Below are 12570 nucleotides of genomic sequence, written 5' to 3'. Positions count from 1 at the left end.
ACATAGCTAATAATAGTCATAGTAATTGAAGCCTCTTTCTTAATGACGTGTTACTTTACGTTTCAAGGCACAAATGTATTACTCCATATTGTTTTGACACAAATATAGTTTCAATCGGCGTCTCAAAACTTAAGTACATGGCTTCATGCCATACACATGAAGCAACACAACTATAGAACCAAACAAAACAACATGTTCATTAATCTACCCTGTCAACGTAGTTCAAAGCAAGTTATGCTTTAGTACATCACGACATCCAATCAAATGAGCACACAAAACCAGGAGTTCAATTATTTCTAGTAGCCAAGATTGAACGCATCTATATGGAACATGCATCAAAAGCTTGAGCCATCTTTGTCATCAATGCATTCAATCGATTTAGGTGGACCTTGAGCCGCGTAACCTCTCCTTCTAGAGCATGAACCCGCTCTTTAAGTACATCAATTTGGATCTGGAATTCCCATCATGTATGAGCCCTGCATCAATTCAAATTGTTGTTGCTCCATGTGCACCAACATGATGGACCTATTCTCCTCAATGTGATTCATTTCGCCATTGAAGAGCTCTACATATGAACACACCTCATTGCGAAGGTCTACAATTCGTTGGCCATTGGCTTGCTGAGTCACATCTAGGAGTGTTTCTAAGTGTCTTTCAAAGTCCAACTGCCTAGACTCTGTACGGGCAAAGAAGTCCCGCAATGCAACCAAGACTTGGTCATTTCCATCATGTACCATAGAAGGAGCAGAAGAGGATCCCACGCATCGAGCCCTTCTCTTTGCTACTCGAACATTGGCAAACCTTGGAGGAGTGGACTCACTCTCAATTATGGCATTGTTATTAGTGTTTTCCATAGTTGTACCATTAAAAAGTACATCACAATGCATATAAAGATGAACTCTATGTTAATTACCACAAAGGAAGCAATCCCTTGTGCAGTATATACTACAAACTTAACATCTTGTCATACAACAGAAAACATTATCACACAAAGCATGAGGTGTGTAAGTTTTAAAAAAATACTGACTTTAGATCTTATATCACACATCCTAGCAACATGCATTATTTTCTCCCTTCCTTATCGCATCTCTCTCTCTCTCTCTCTCTCTCTCTCTCTCTCTCTCTCTCTCTCTCTCTCTCTCTTTCTCTCTCTCTCTCAGCATAGGAACCTACCCTCTCACAAATGTGAGGGTCAAGGCATAGAATGACGTGTTTAAATAACAATTTCTAAAATATGAGCATAATATTTTGAATCCCACAAACTCAAATTGCAAGTCAAAAACTCTATTGCATAAAATTAGAAAAGTTGTAATAAACATCAAGACATTCAAAATTGTATCCGCAAGAGTTGTTGATATGTCTATCATAAAAGCATATACAATCAGGAATACTATTGTGTCAAAAATTATCTAAGGGGCAAAATCAATGTAGCTCGCTTCATCATGCAATTGACAGTTGGCTTGGAGCTTCTCCATTCCTAAATTAAGGACCATTTTTCCATCCCAAGGTTGATTATCCTTTGAATTAACAAACAAAAGTAGTGAAAAAGGAAGACTTTTCTTGAAATAATGCAATCAAAGCACTAAACCCAACACTTTACACGTACCAGTTATTGCAGCTACATATGGAACTGCCAAATATGCTTTAGGCAAGTAGATTTGGTAGATCAACTTAGAGAAGCTAGAACTTTGGAGGTACTCCCAATCATTGGGAACGGAGTATCCTTCATATCTAACAAACCACTGAGTATCATCTTCTTCTTGGGAAGACACACACTCCTTCCTAACTGAGTAAACACCATACTCAATGTTTGATGAGTATGCCAAAATAAGCAACACAAAAATATCGATAGATGGCAACTTCCTAAGGTCCATATTACAAAAGAAATGAAAATGCCATGAATATTAACTTTATACCAAGTCAATTCCTGATTTCATAAATACACACACACACACACACTTGGTCTTGTAGTGTTTGCGGATGGTTCTAACAATTTTCTCGTGCGACAAAGGTGCGCACCAAAAACATGTCTCTGCTTAAAATAATGGAAAAAAATCAAGGTCTCAAAAGGAACACAATAATCATCCACATAAAGATGTAATGGTATGGAACATACCAGGATGCGAATGATCTTCTATGTTTAATACAAAAGACACCTTAGAGATGTAAGAAATTTGATCCATGACCTATATAGCCAAATAGAAACCAAAAAATAGACAATAAGAGAAAGGAACGGCATAGTTTAGTATATGTTATGAAGAGAGGTAGAAAAACGTATTCATGTTATATTTTATAAGTTGAAATGTACACAAAAAAGAAGAAAATGATAAGGAGGAATGGAGTATTCATATGGCAGCATTGTTCAATATCTCATGGTACACAATGTTTGTTGTTAGTGTAGTTGTTTTGTTTACATAAACGTCAAGTAGGAGAATCTTCACCCCAGCAGAGCTGAACGTGCGCGTGACAATGCAACATACAATTTTCCATGAGTGAAGACCGGTGTCACTAAGTTATAGGCCCAACACGGCAATGCTTTGGCCTTGTGACTTGTTTATGGTCATGTAAAAAGCCAATCTGACTGGAAACTGTCTCTGCCTAAGAACAAATCGCAACTCCGTACCAGAATGTACAAAACCTACCTGAAGGATGAAAACCCTGGTCCCAACCCGTGTACCTGTAATAACTTTTGCCTCCAAAACTCTTGGGTGAAATGCCTTGCACACCAAGCATGTTTCGTTGCACAAATCTCGACTTGGGTCAAGGTTCTACAATAGAATTATTGGGGCGTTCATCTTCAACTCCAAGCAATGTGCTAGAAATCCACCACCCAAGTTCAAACCATTTAAAAACTCCAAAGAGTATAAGAATGAATCTTGCATCGAGTTTTCCACCACGGAGTCAGCACTAAAGTATTGCACAACATCACCTTTCATTGCATAGAGGGTCTTAGCATTGAGAATATCAACTTCAAAGGTTTTGGGAGCAAGGATGGTCCGCTCTTTAAAGTATTCTGCATGGTCCACATCTTTATCCATTTCAGAATAGATGCAATCTATCAATTTATCCAATGAAGATGAAGAAAGCACCATGTGGTGGGGGATCGTCATCTTCTGCTCATACCCACTTGTCAAAGTCCCATTTCCTACATCCACAAGCTATTCTCTATAGGCAGAATTTGCAACATCACCATCTTCCACACGCATGTTATGTGTCAATCTAAGAATATTCACATGATTCCATAAGTGTGATCGACAAAGTGTAGCATCAACAATGTTGGCACGTGCTCCCTTAAACACCATTGGCAAGATTTACCTGAAATCTTCGCTAAGAAGCAACACTTTTCCATCAAATGGCTTTCTTGAGCACATGATATCTTGCAAAGTAGTATCCAAAGCCTCAAAGGCATATCGATGCGTCATAGGAGCCTCATCCCACACAATCAACTTGCATAGTCTAAGCAATTCAACAAGTTGACCCTGAACAGGGATATTGCATGTGCTGCAACTATCAATCTCCAAGGGTATCTTGAACCTAGACTGTGCAGTGCGTCCATTTTGTAGAAGCAATGCTAAAATCCCAGAAGATGTTGTGGCCAATGCAACTTCCTCTTCTCCACGCAAGCGTGACAATAAAAAATTGTACAAATAAGTTTCCCTAGTCCCTACAGGTCCATCCAAAGAAAAAGCCCCCTCATCAACAGTCAATGCATGCAAAACTGTCTCAAAAGAAATCCTTTGATCTTCATTCAGAGTCTGCTCCATTGCATGTGACGCGAATAACTCTTGCGTTCTTTCAAGACATTGCTCTTGGAAAAGCAATGTATTTTCATCATGTGTCACAAAGCGCTCATTAGGCAATGGAATTCAAAGATATTCAGTTATACTCTGTCCAAATGTACCAAGAATTTTATGCAGCTCTCTCAATGCATACTCTTCAGCAACTTGTGCACATCCATCTAAGCACTCATATCTCGACTCCAACATGTGTCGATAGTCCTCAGACAAAACATGTCAAAATCTCTCCCATAAGAGATGAGGGGAGGGTTCACAAAACAATAAAATTGTCACAAGCAAATGTCTCAATTGTAAGCTTGTATGTGTACTACAAGCTTCCTCTATCCAACCAAACCATTCCTTGTCATCCTCCAAGACACCTCTTGCAATGCATGCAGCCTTGAATTTTGGGAACAATACACCATTTACGGAACACAGATCCTCGAATGATTTACATCCTTTACAAATAGTCAAAAGCAAATGGACATAATATCGTTCACCTCCAGAGGGTTGCACAAAATACATCCGCCCAATAGTGTTCCCAGGATGTCTCTTCGTCCATTTTTTGGAACCTGAATTCCACACCCACTTTTGAGGAAAATCAATGTACAAAGTATCATTTGCATCAGGATTCTCCAAGTTGCATGTGAACCACTCTGTCAAAGTGGTCTTCTCTGCACCCTCCCTTTGCAAGACATCATTAATGTTGTCATTATCTTGAAATGTCATTTTTTGACCAGCTGGAACATGCACGCTCAATCTCTGGACAACTGGTGCATCATTGTGCAAAGGGAATTCAAAAATTCTCCAGCAAGCCTCAGATGCAGATACATAGCATCCATCTGTATACATGTCTATCTCATCAATGATCTCCCTTTCAAAATCCTGTACTGACGTATGGAATCTTACAATTGCCCTATCATGCCTCTTGTCATCTTGTCATAGTCAAATGTTGATTGAGGCTTACATCAAGGATCTAGAATCAATAATGTATGAGAATGTGGCAAGCCTCTCTTTTGGAACTCCACTACAGACATGTAAGCCACCACTTTCCCAAAAATATCTTTCTTTAAGATGTACTTCATCATGCTTGAGTGTTTCAGGGGAAAAAACCCTTGTTGTTATGTCTGGTCGACCGGAGGAAACTTGCCCTGGAATCAATGCCTCATTTATTTCTGGCCATTAAGGGTTACATGTGAATGTGATGAATAGGTCTAGCTTTCCCTTTGCACGGACAATTGCCGTTGCATCTTGATAAAATTGGTACATGTGCCGAGGGCCACTTGTAAAAGATGAGGGCAGCTCAATTTCTCAACCCGCAGACCGTCCAAGGACAACATCACTCTCAGACAAATGCACCATGTCAACCAACCCTACATACAATTCTGCCCTCAGTGTCTTTTTCTTTCACAATATGAATCAACCATAAATTGGTGAAGTAAACGGCCCCTCACAATATGCACCAACCATAAATTACCGAAGTAAACGTCCCCCGCGAAGCAAGCATGGTTCTCTATTAGCACGAACCTGTAGTCGATAGCATAGTACTCTCTTTGAGTGACACATTGTCGACCACCAATCAACGCATCCAAAGGGCCATGCACATTTGCATAAGGAAGCTTGACATGCCATCCATCTTCTCCCTATGGAAACAAAAGAACATACAATAGTGGCACGTACGCCCTATGTAGATTTGAAATCCTCTTCAACTTTGCATCTTGACAATGTATCACAATGTCTCAATGGTCACTTGTTTGTACATCCCCTTGACCTGGCATAATTGCTGCAACCTCGTTGCCAACAGGTATCAAGTACTGCTTGGAAGTATTTCTATTCTCACAAATTGTCATTTTGATCTCCACACCAGGGTTGTCACGCAACATTCTACCAACATTGTAGAATGCATTTGCATATGGGTTACATGATCGCATCATCATTGACAATGCTTCAAGAGTGGACAAATCCAAACCATCCAAGGCACTCATACAATTTTGAACCTCATGCTCGGTATCATATACATATATCTGTGCAAATTTGGGTACCCCTGCTTCATGTGGTAGCAAAGAACCAATTTGATGGTACACAGCACCATGTACACAAAAGCAATATGCACCGGACCTACCCATCAATGTTTCATCAATGCTAGCTTCAAGAGATGAAAATGCCATCACACTATTGTAACTCCTGATGTTTTTTTTGAAAGACCTACTCAAAGCATCACGATTACTGAGTAACCTCTCCAATACACACGGTGGTCGGGCAAGAGGAAAGAGGGATACTTTCCACCTTTGCAACAATATCTTCCTGCACATGGTGTATGCTCATTCTTCATTCACAAAGCCAAAGACATGCACCACAAAACTCGCAGGAGGAGGTCATGGTTCCTGTATAATTTGTAGGTAATGGTACATGATGTCTTAGTGGCAGCATGGAAGGGTGAACCCCTTGTATACATGGATAGGCATGTAGAATGCAAGCAATGCCTCCAAGAGATGTGTGATGAACATATGGGGCATGCTCCTCACTTTGAGTGTCTATGAGGGGACAAAAGTGGCCATCATGTCGATGGCATTGATCTCTTATGTTGGAGGTGCGTTGCCTTGCCCGTTTTGTCGATGACTTCTTCTTGTTGTATCTAAATATGATAGAATGTCTTGTCTTCGTCCCTGCCCTTGCATGACAGTTTGTAAAGGGATTTGTGGGATAGCAACATTGCCATGAACACAATCCTCCATAAATGCAAAGGGACCTGTAACATGACCATGGTCATTTGTGGAGAATGGTAAGTATGCCGTACGTTGTATAGCACGTTGGCGATGATAATTTTGTGCAACCTTTTGACATGCATCCACATGCAAGGAATGACTTGAAGATTCAGGAAGACAAAGGTATGTGTCCCTTATCCTCATTAACGCTCCTGCCAAGCAACATAGAAAACACCGATCTCATAATCAGTTCATAATTTTTCTTGTCTTATTTACTCCCAAATGCAAGCGTGAAATACCCTCAACGTAGTGATTGGAGTAGTGCACCCAATCTAGGGAAGTTTTTAGTTTTATTTACTTCCAATTGCAAACATAAAATACCCTCTAGACATCACAATATTGATTAGACTAGTGCACCCCAACGAAGGAAGATAGAGTGCACATGAACTCAAGGCTTGTCAGATAGATCCTTTCTATAGCTTTAACAAACCTCTCCTTTCATACATCCTACCATTTCTTCTTTGAGTAATACCCAAACACACACACACACACCTGTGAGCACACAATGGAGATGGGTATGGAGATAGGGCAAGAGCACTTCTTCTATTGCACACTGAGAGGATAGGTCAATTTTAGGTTTAGGTGACTTTTATATGAGCTCGCCCCATTCACATTTGGGCGCCCATGCTTAGCCAACTAACCCTTGCGTGTTCCAGTTAGAGTGCGCCTCTCATCGGCGAGCACTCTACCCTTTTCCAATTGGATCGACAAGCCCGGTGCCTGACTCTACTAAATAAATAATACAGCGTCCATCGTAGGCGATAGGGTGTCCGTGAGCCACGAGGGTTAACAATATATTAAGTCTAAAAGCCATCGGATGAATTAATTATAGAATGAGACCATTGGAGTTCAGGACTCGTATCAAATTTCTTGAAGGTCTGTTAGCACTCCTCTCATAAGTTCTCTCTATGACACTGAGAATGGGTCTTTCATGGGTGGCTATATGAAGAAGGGGTGGAAGCTTGAGCAACCCAAGTGCGGTAAACAAGGTCTCCCAATTCCTTCTCCCACTATTGTAGGTTGGTTCTCCCAAATCAAACTAAAATAGTACGATGAGAGTTCAAGACTCTATTAGCTCCGTCCTTATGACTTTCAAAGCCTCCCATGTCATGGAGTCTCCTATGGTGCTAGAAAATGCGCTTATCATGGCTATATGCATAAAGAAGGAGATGAAGCTTGAAGAACTTGTCTATCAGACTGGTTACGACCCCATTGCGATAGACTGGATCTCCCAGTTGCCTCTCCATTTTTGACAACTATGTTGCCCACAATTAAAAGGTAGAGTCCCAACTCTCTCTCTCTCTCTCTCTCTCTCTCTCTCTCTCTCTCTCTCTCTCTCTCTCTCTCTCTCTCATGCTTTGGTTTGAAGTCGAGGTTGAAACCTACAAAGTTTAGGCAAATTTAGTGTAAAAACCTTAAAGTATATTAAATTTGTTGCTAAAAATTCTCATATGTACACTGAGAGTTCAAGACTCTATTAGCACTATCCTTACAACTTTCAAAACCTCCCGTGTCATGGGGTCTCCCTATGGTGCTAGAAAATGCGCTTATCATGGATACATCCGTGAAGAAGGAGATGAAGCTTGAAGAACATGTCTATTACTCACATGTGGTAGACTGGCTATCATAGTTGGCATCCCCATTGCGATAGGCTAGCTCTCCTAGTTCCCTCCCCATTTTTGACAACTATGTTGCCCACGATTAAGAGGGAGAGTCCCTATTGTGGATGTGTGATGTGCATTGATCAACACACACATACACAAAGACACTCACTCAACAACTTCATGTCATGTTGAGTCGCTTGGACGATTCTCTCTCTCTCTCATGCACACGAACTCACACACAGCTACGCTGAGTCGTTTTATGGACGATTCTTTCTCTCTCTCTCATCCACAAAAACTCACACATAGGCTGCATCACTGCAGTCTCTCTCTCTCTCTCTCTCTCTCTCTCTCTCTCTATCTATCTATCTATCTATCTCTATCTCTCTATCCCTATCTCTGTAGTGTCACACACATTGCGTGCACACTGAAGGTACCACTTGCAAGTCCCTTCTCTCTCTCTCTCTCTCTCTCTCTCTCTCTCTCTCTCTCTCTCTCTCTATAAATCCATTTTTAAATTCTACTTTTGAAGGTGAGACAACCTACAAAGTCCAGGGGAAAAACATTCAAACATAGCAAGTTCGCCGCTAAAATTTCTCCTATTTAGGTTTACAATGCTTTTTCCAAAAAAAACATTCTGCCGCATACAAACGCTTGAAGAAAACTTAGGTTTAGCATAATTCTACCTATAAATTTTGAGATTTACCTTTAGTGTAAAAACCTTAAAATATACTAGATTTGTCTCTAAAATTTCTCATATGTAGGTTATCAAAGCTATCGACTAGTGCTTGAAGAAAACCTAAGTTTAGTGTAATCCTACCTGGTGCAAATTTTGAGATTTACCTCTAAATTCCACAAACTTTAGAGAAATTTCGTGTAAAAACGTGCTAATATCGTAAATTTGTCTTTGAGATTTCTCATATGACGGTTTTCCAAAATTAAAGCTCATCCAAGTGCTAAAAAATAAACCTAGGTTCAGTGTAATCTCATTCACGAATTTTGAGATTTGAAATTCATGTATAAGTCCTAACTTGAAGCTGAAAATGCCACATAGTTAGAGAAAACCTTAAAATTTAGTCAAGATTCACGTCTGTCTCCCGCCTTTGTGACTCGGATTCACTTGCACTGCCTTTAATTCGCCCTCTTCACCTTGGATTTACTCGCCAAAAACGTCCTTGGACTTGTTTTTCTCCGCCACCCACTTTGGATTTGACAAATTCAACTCCCTTGTCGATGTTGAGCATGAACATACAAAACAAATCTCTTATTCTCTCTTTCTCTCTCTCTCTCTCTCTCACACACACACACACACACACACACACATAGCCACATTGCATATTCCGTCTCTCTCTCTCTCTCTCTCTCTCTCTCTCTCTCTCTCACACACACACACACACACACACACACACACACAACTTTGGATTTTTCTTTGTCGACTCATGCTCTCTCTTTCTCTCTCTCTCTCTCTCTCCTCTCTCTCTCTCTCTCTCTCTCTCTCTCTCTCTCTCTCTCACACACACACACACACACACACACACAAACATAATACTCCCACTGGATTTTAATCTATGGGAATCTCACGTGCCCCCTCAAGCTGGCTCTACGAAGGTGGTTGCGAGAGATCTGAATAGCCCATATCAACGCATGCTAACCCCTACTATGTGTGCCTTTTTTTTCTTTAAATTTAAAAAAAGTAAGCCTGGCGGCCACCCCCCTTGTCGTCACTCAGTTGCGACTCGCGGGTTAATTAGCAAGCTTGGCGGCCACCCCCTCTTGTCGTCACTCAGCTGCAAGCCTGCATGCGAGTACTATGTGCTCCCCCAATTCGCCCAGGCACCTCACTGAGTCGCCGCTCTGGCCTGCCCCGATTCGCACAGCCGTTTTCTCTCTCTCTCTCTCTCTCTCTCTCTCTCTCTCTCTCTCTCCTCTCTCTCTCTCTCTCTCTCTCTCTCCCCTCTCTCTCTCTCTCTCTCTCTCTCTCTCTCTCTCTCTCCCTCTCTCTCTCTCTCACACACACACACACAGCCTAGCCGGCCGCCCTCGGTTTCAGATACCCCTTCTCCCTTTCCCTCGTAGTTTATTCCCCCCCCCCGACGGGCATCGGATGAAATAACCCCCCCCCCCCCCCCCCACCCTCTCTCTCTCTCATTTTCCCTACATATCTCTCTAGTATCCTCTCTCTCTCTCTCTCTCTCTCTCTCTCTCTCTCTCTCTCTCTCTCTCTCTCTCTCTCTCTCTCTCTCTCTCTCCATTCCCCCCCCCCCCCCCCCCCCCCCTTACTGGCCACCGTCGGCCAGGTGCAAGCCTCGATCACTCACCCCGACCCCTCTCTCGTTTTTTCCTCTCGTGCTCCCTCTGTGTCGAGCCGCATGTGAACCTCCGCTCTCCGGTATTCTTACACTCACCCTCTCCCTCTCTCACACTCTTTCCCCCCCCCCCCCCCCCTCTCATTACCCCCCCTTTGGCCCTCTAATATACTCCCCCCCCCTCTTCCCCACCCGCTCGCCTCACCCTCCCCTCGGCCTCACTCACCCTCCCCTTGGCCCGCTATCCCCACCCTCTATCCCCCTCCACACCATTGACTTCTTTCCCTCCTCTCATCCTTGAGACAGCATGCAAGACGGAGGATAAGACACCCCCTGCCCCCCCCCCCCCCCCACGGTGGGCACCCGCCCTATGGATTCCCCCTCCCTCTAGCGCCACCTCAGCCTCTCTCTCTCTCTCTCTCTCTCTCTCTCTCTCTCTCTCTCTCTCCCCCGTTTCAGCCCAAAGGCGCAGCGCACGGAGCCGGAGCCCACTCTCCCTCCACACCACACACTCACACCCTCATCCTCACCACTCTCCCTCCACACCACACACTCACACCCTCTCCCTCATCCTCACACTCACACACACACCCCCAATTCCCTCTCCCTCTCTCGCGCTCTGTTTCGGCAGCAGCCCCCCGCCATATCTCTCTCTCTCCCTCTCGGCCTGTACAGGCGCAACACGTTTTTCTCTCTCTCTCAATACACACACACACCACACACACACACACACACACACACACACACACACACACCATGCATACACACACACACACACACCATCCCCCCACCCACCCCAAGCACGCGTAGCTGCCGCTGGCCGCCAAACACAGAGAAAAATATATATAAAAAACATATATATAATATATACATTATGTACATAAGCCCCGGTTCCCACTGCACGCTTGCACGCACATACAAGTACACACACACGCACTCACACACACATACCCATATACATATATATATACACATTCGCCCACATGCACATACGTACACACACACACGCGTATACGCACTACAAATACAAAGAAAACAAAGGACTCCACGACTACGACGACCACGAAAAAGAAGAACGACCCAAAGCACGCGCCGCCAACAACAAAAAGAGGAAATGTGCCGAAGGCATGCCCCAGTCGATCCCGAAAAGAAGTACGCTTGACACCGACGCACTGGCAACACGCAACCACGATGCCAATTTCAGTAATTTATAGGTTATTTTCATCATTTCTTCAGTTTTTCACCCGAGCCATTGTAAAATTCCCATTTTTTGTAAATATCCTCTCCCTAGGTGATGGTCACAAAGGCCCACCTAGAGATTCCCATCTTTTAATAACCTCCCAAAACAAAGCAAGGGTCAACCACACCGGGCCCACCACTTGCTTTGTCTCCCCGATTAAGTTTACCCTAATCACACTGAGATTACCATAATCCAAGCAGCCGACACCTATAAATTGGCACTAAGAGGTCACTATCGGGGGGGGGGGGCAGTCCATGAGAAGTCAGCACTCGGTAGAGTGTAGTGGGAAGAGTTGACACTATCACCATCATGGGGAGGGGGGGGGGTTGTGTGTTGGGGTTGCCTTGGGAATTGCACCATGCGAAGGGAACCACGTCCATCACTCGACTCCAATGGTCGATGCACACACGTATACACGCTCTTGGTAGCAAGCTTCACAATCTTTGAGTCGTCTTAGAGAACGCACCAAGTAGTTTGCACCACCTCCTCTCCCTACTTCTCTACCACCACGGCGTGCCATTTATAAATACTGCAGAAATAATTCTCCCTCACACCCCCGAGGGTTTTCATCATTTGTAATTCTGTGTGTGTGTGTGTGTGTGTGTGTGTGTGTGTGTGTGTGTGTACGGTGTTCATATCATCGTGGTTTGCGTCCTAGCCGCTCAAAACTAGGTGGTGCCCCCTGTTCGCTTTACCGTGTGGCAGGCTCGAGGCGCGCCATTCGGTCCCCAACGTTTTAGAGGCCGTCGAGGCTCGGGGTTCGCTTTGCTCTCGTTATTTGGTGCCCCCATTGAGGAGGGCTTTCTAAGACCCTTCATTTTACAATGCTGAAAGTGACTCCCACTACCAATCATGGATGAATGGCTGAAGGAATTTTCTAAC

General features: G+C 43.5%; 1 protein-coding gene across 1 annotated transcript; it reads right to left on the bottom strand.

Annotated features, from left to right (window-relative positions):
* Positions 1 to 2768: 2768 nt before the first annotated feature.
* LOC147463260 (uncharacterized) lies at positions 2769 to 3110 on the bottom strand. Its single transcript, XM_086495987.1, has one exon. It carries the CDS (start codon positions 3108 to 3110, stop codon positions 2769 to 2771), a length of 342 nt encoding a protein of 113 aa, XP_086352113.1.
* Positions 3111 to 12570: the final 9460 nt, after the last annotated feature.

Source organism: Adiantum capillus-veneris, chromosome 2, assembly GCF_014529385.1.
Source record: "Adiantum capillus-veneris isolate H3 chromosome 2, ASM1452938v2, whole genome shotgun sequence".
Classification (NCBI taxonomy): domain Eukaryota; kingdom Viridiplantae; phylum Streptophyta; class Polypodiopsida; order Polypodiales; family Pteridaceae; genus Adiantum; species Adiantum capillus-veneris.
The sequence above is the reverse complement of the archived record's forward strand: the minus strand, read 5'-3'. Positions and strand labels throughout refer to the sequence as shown.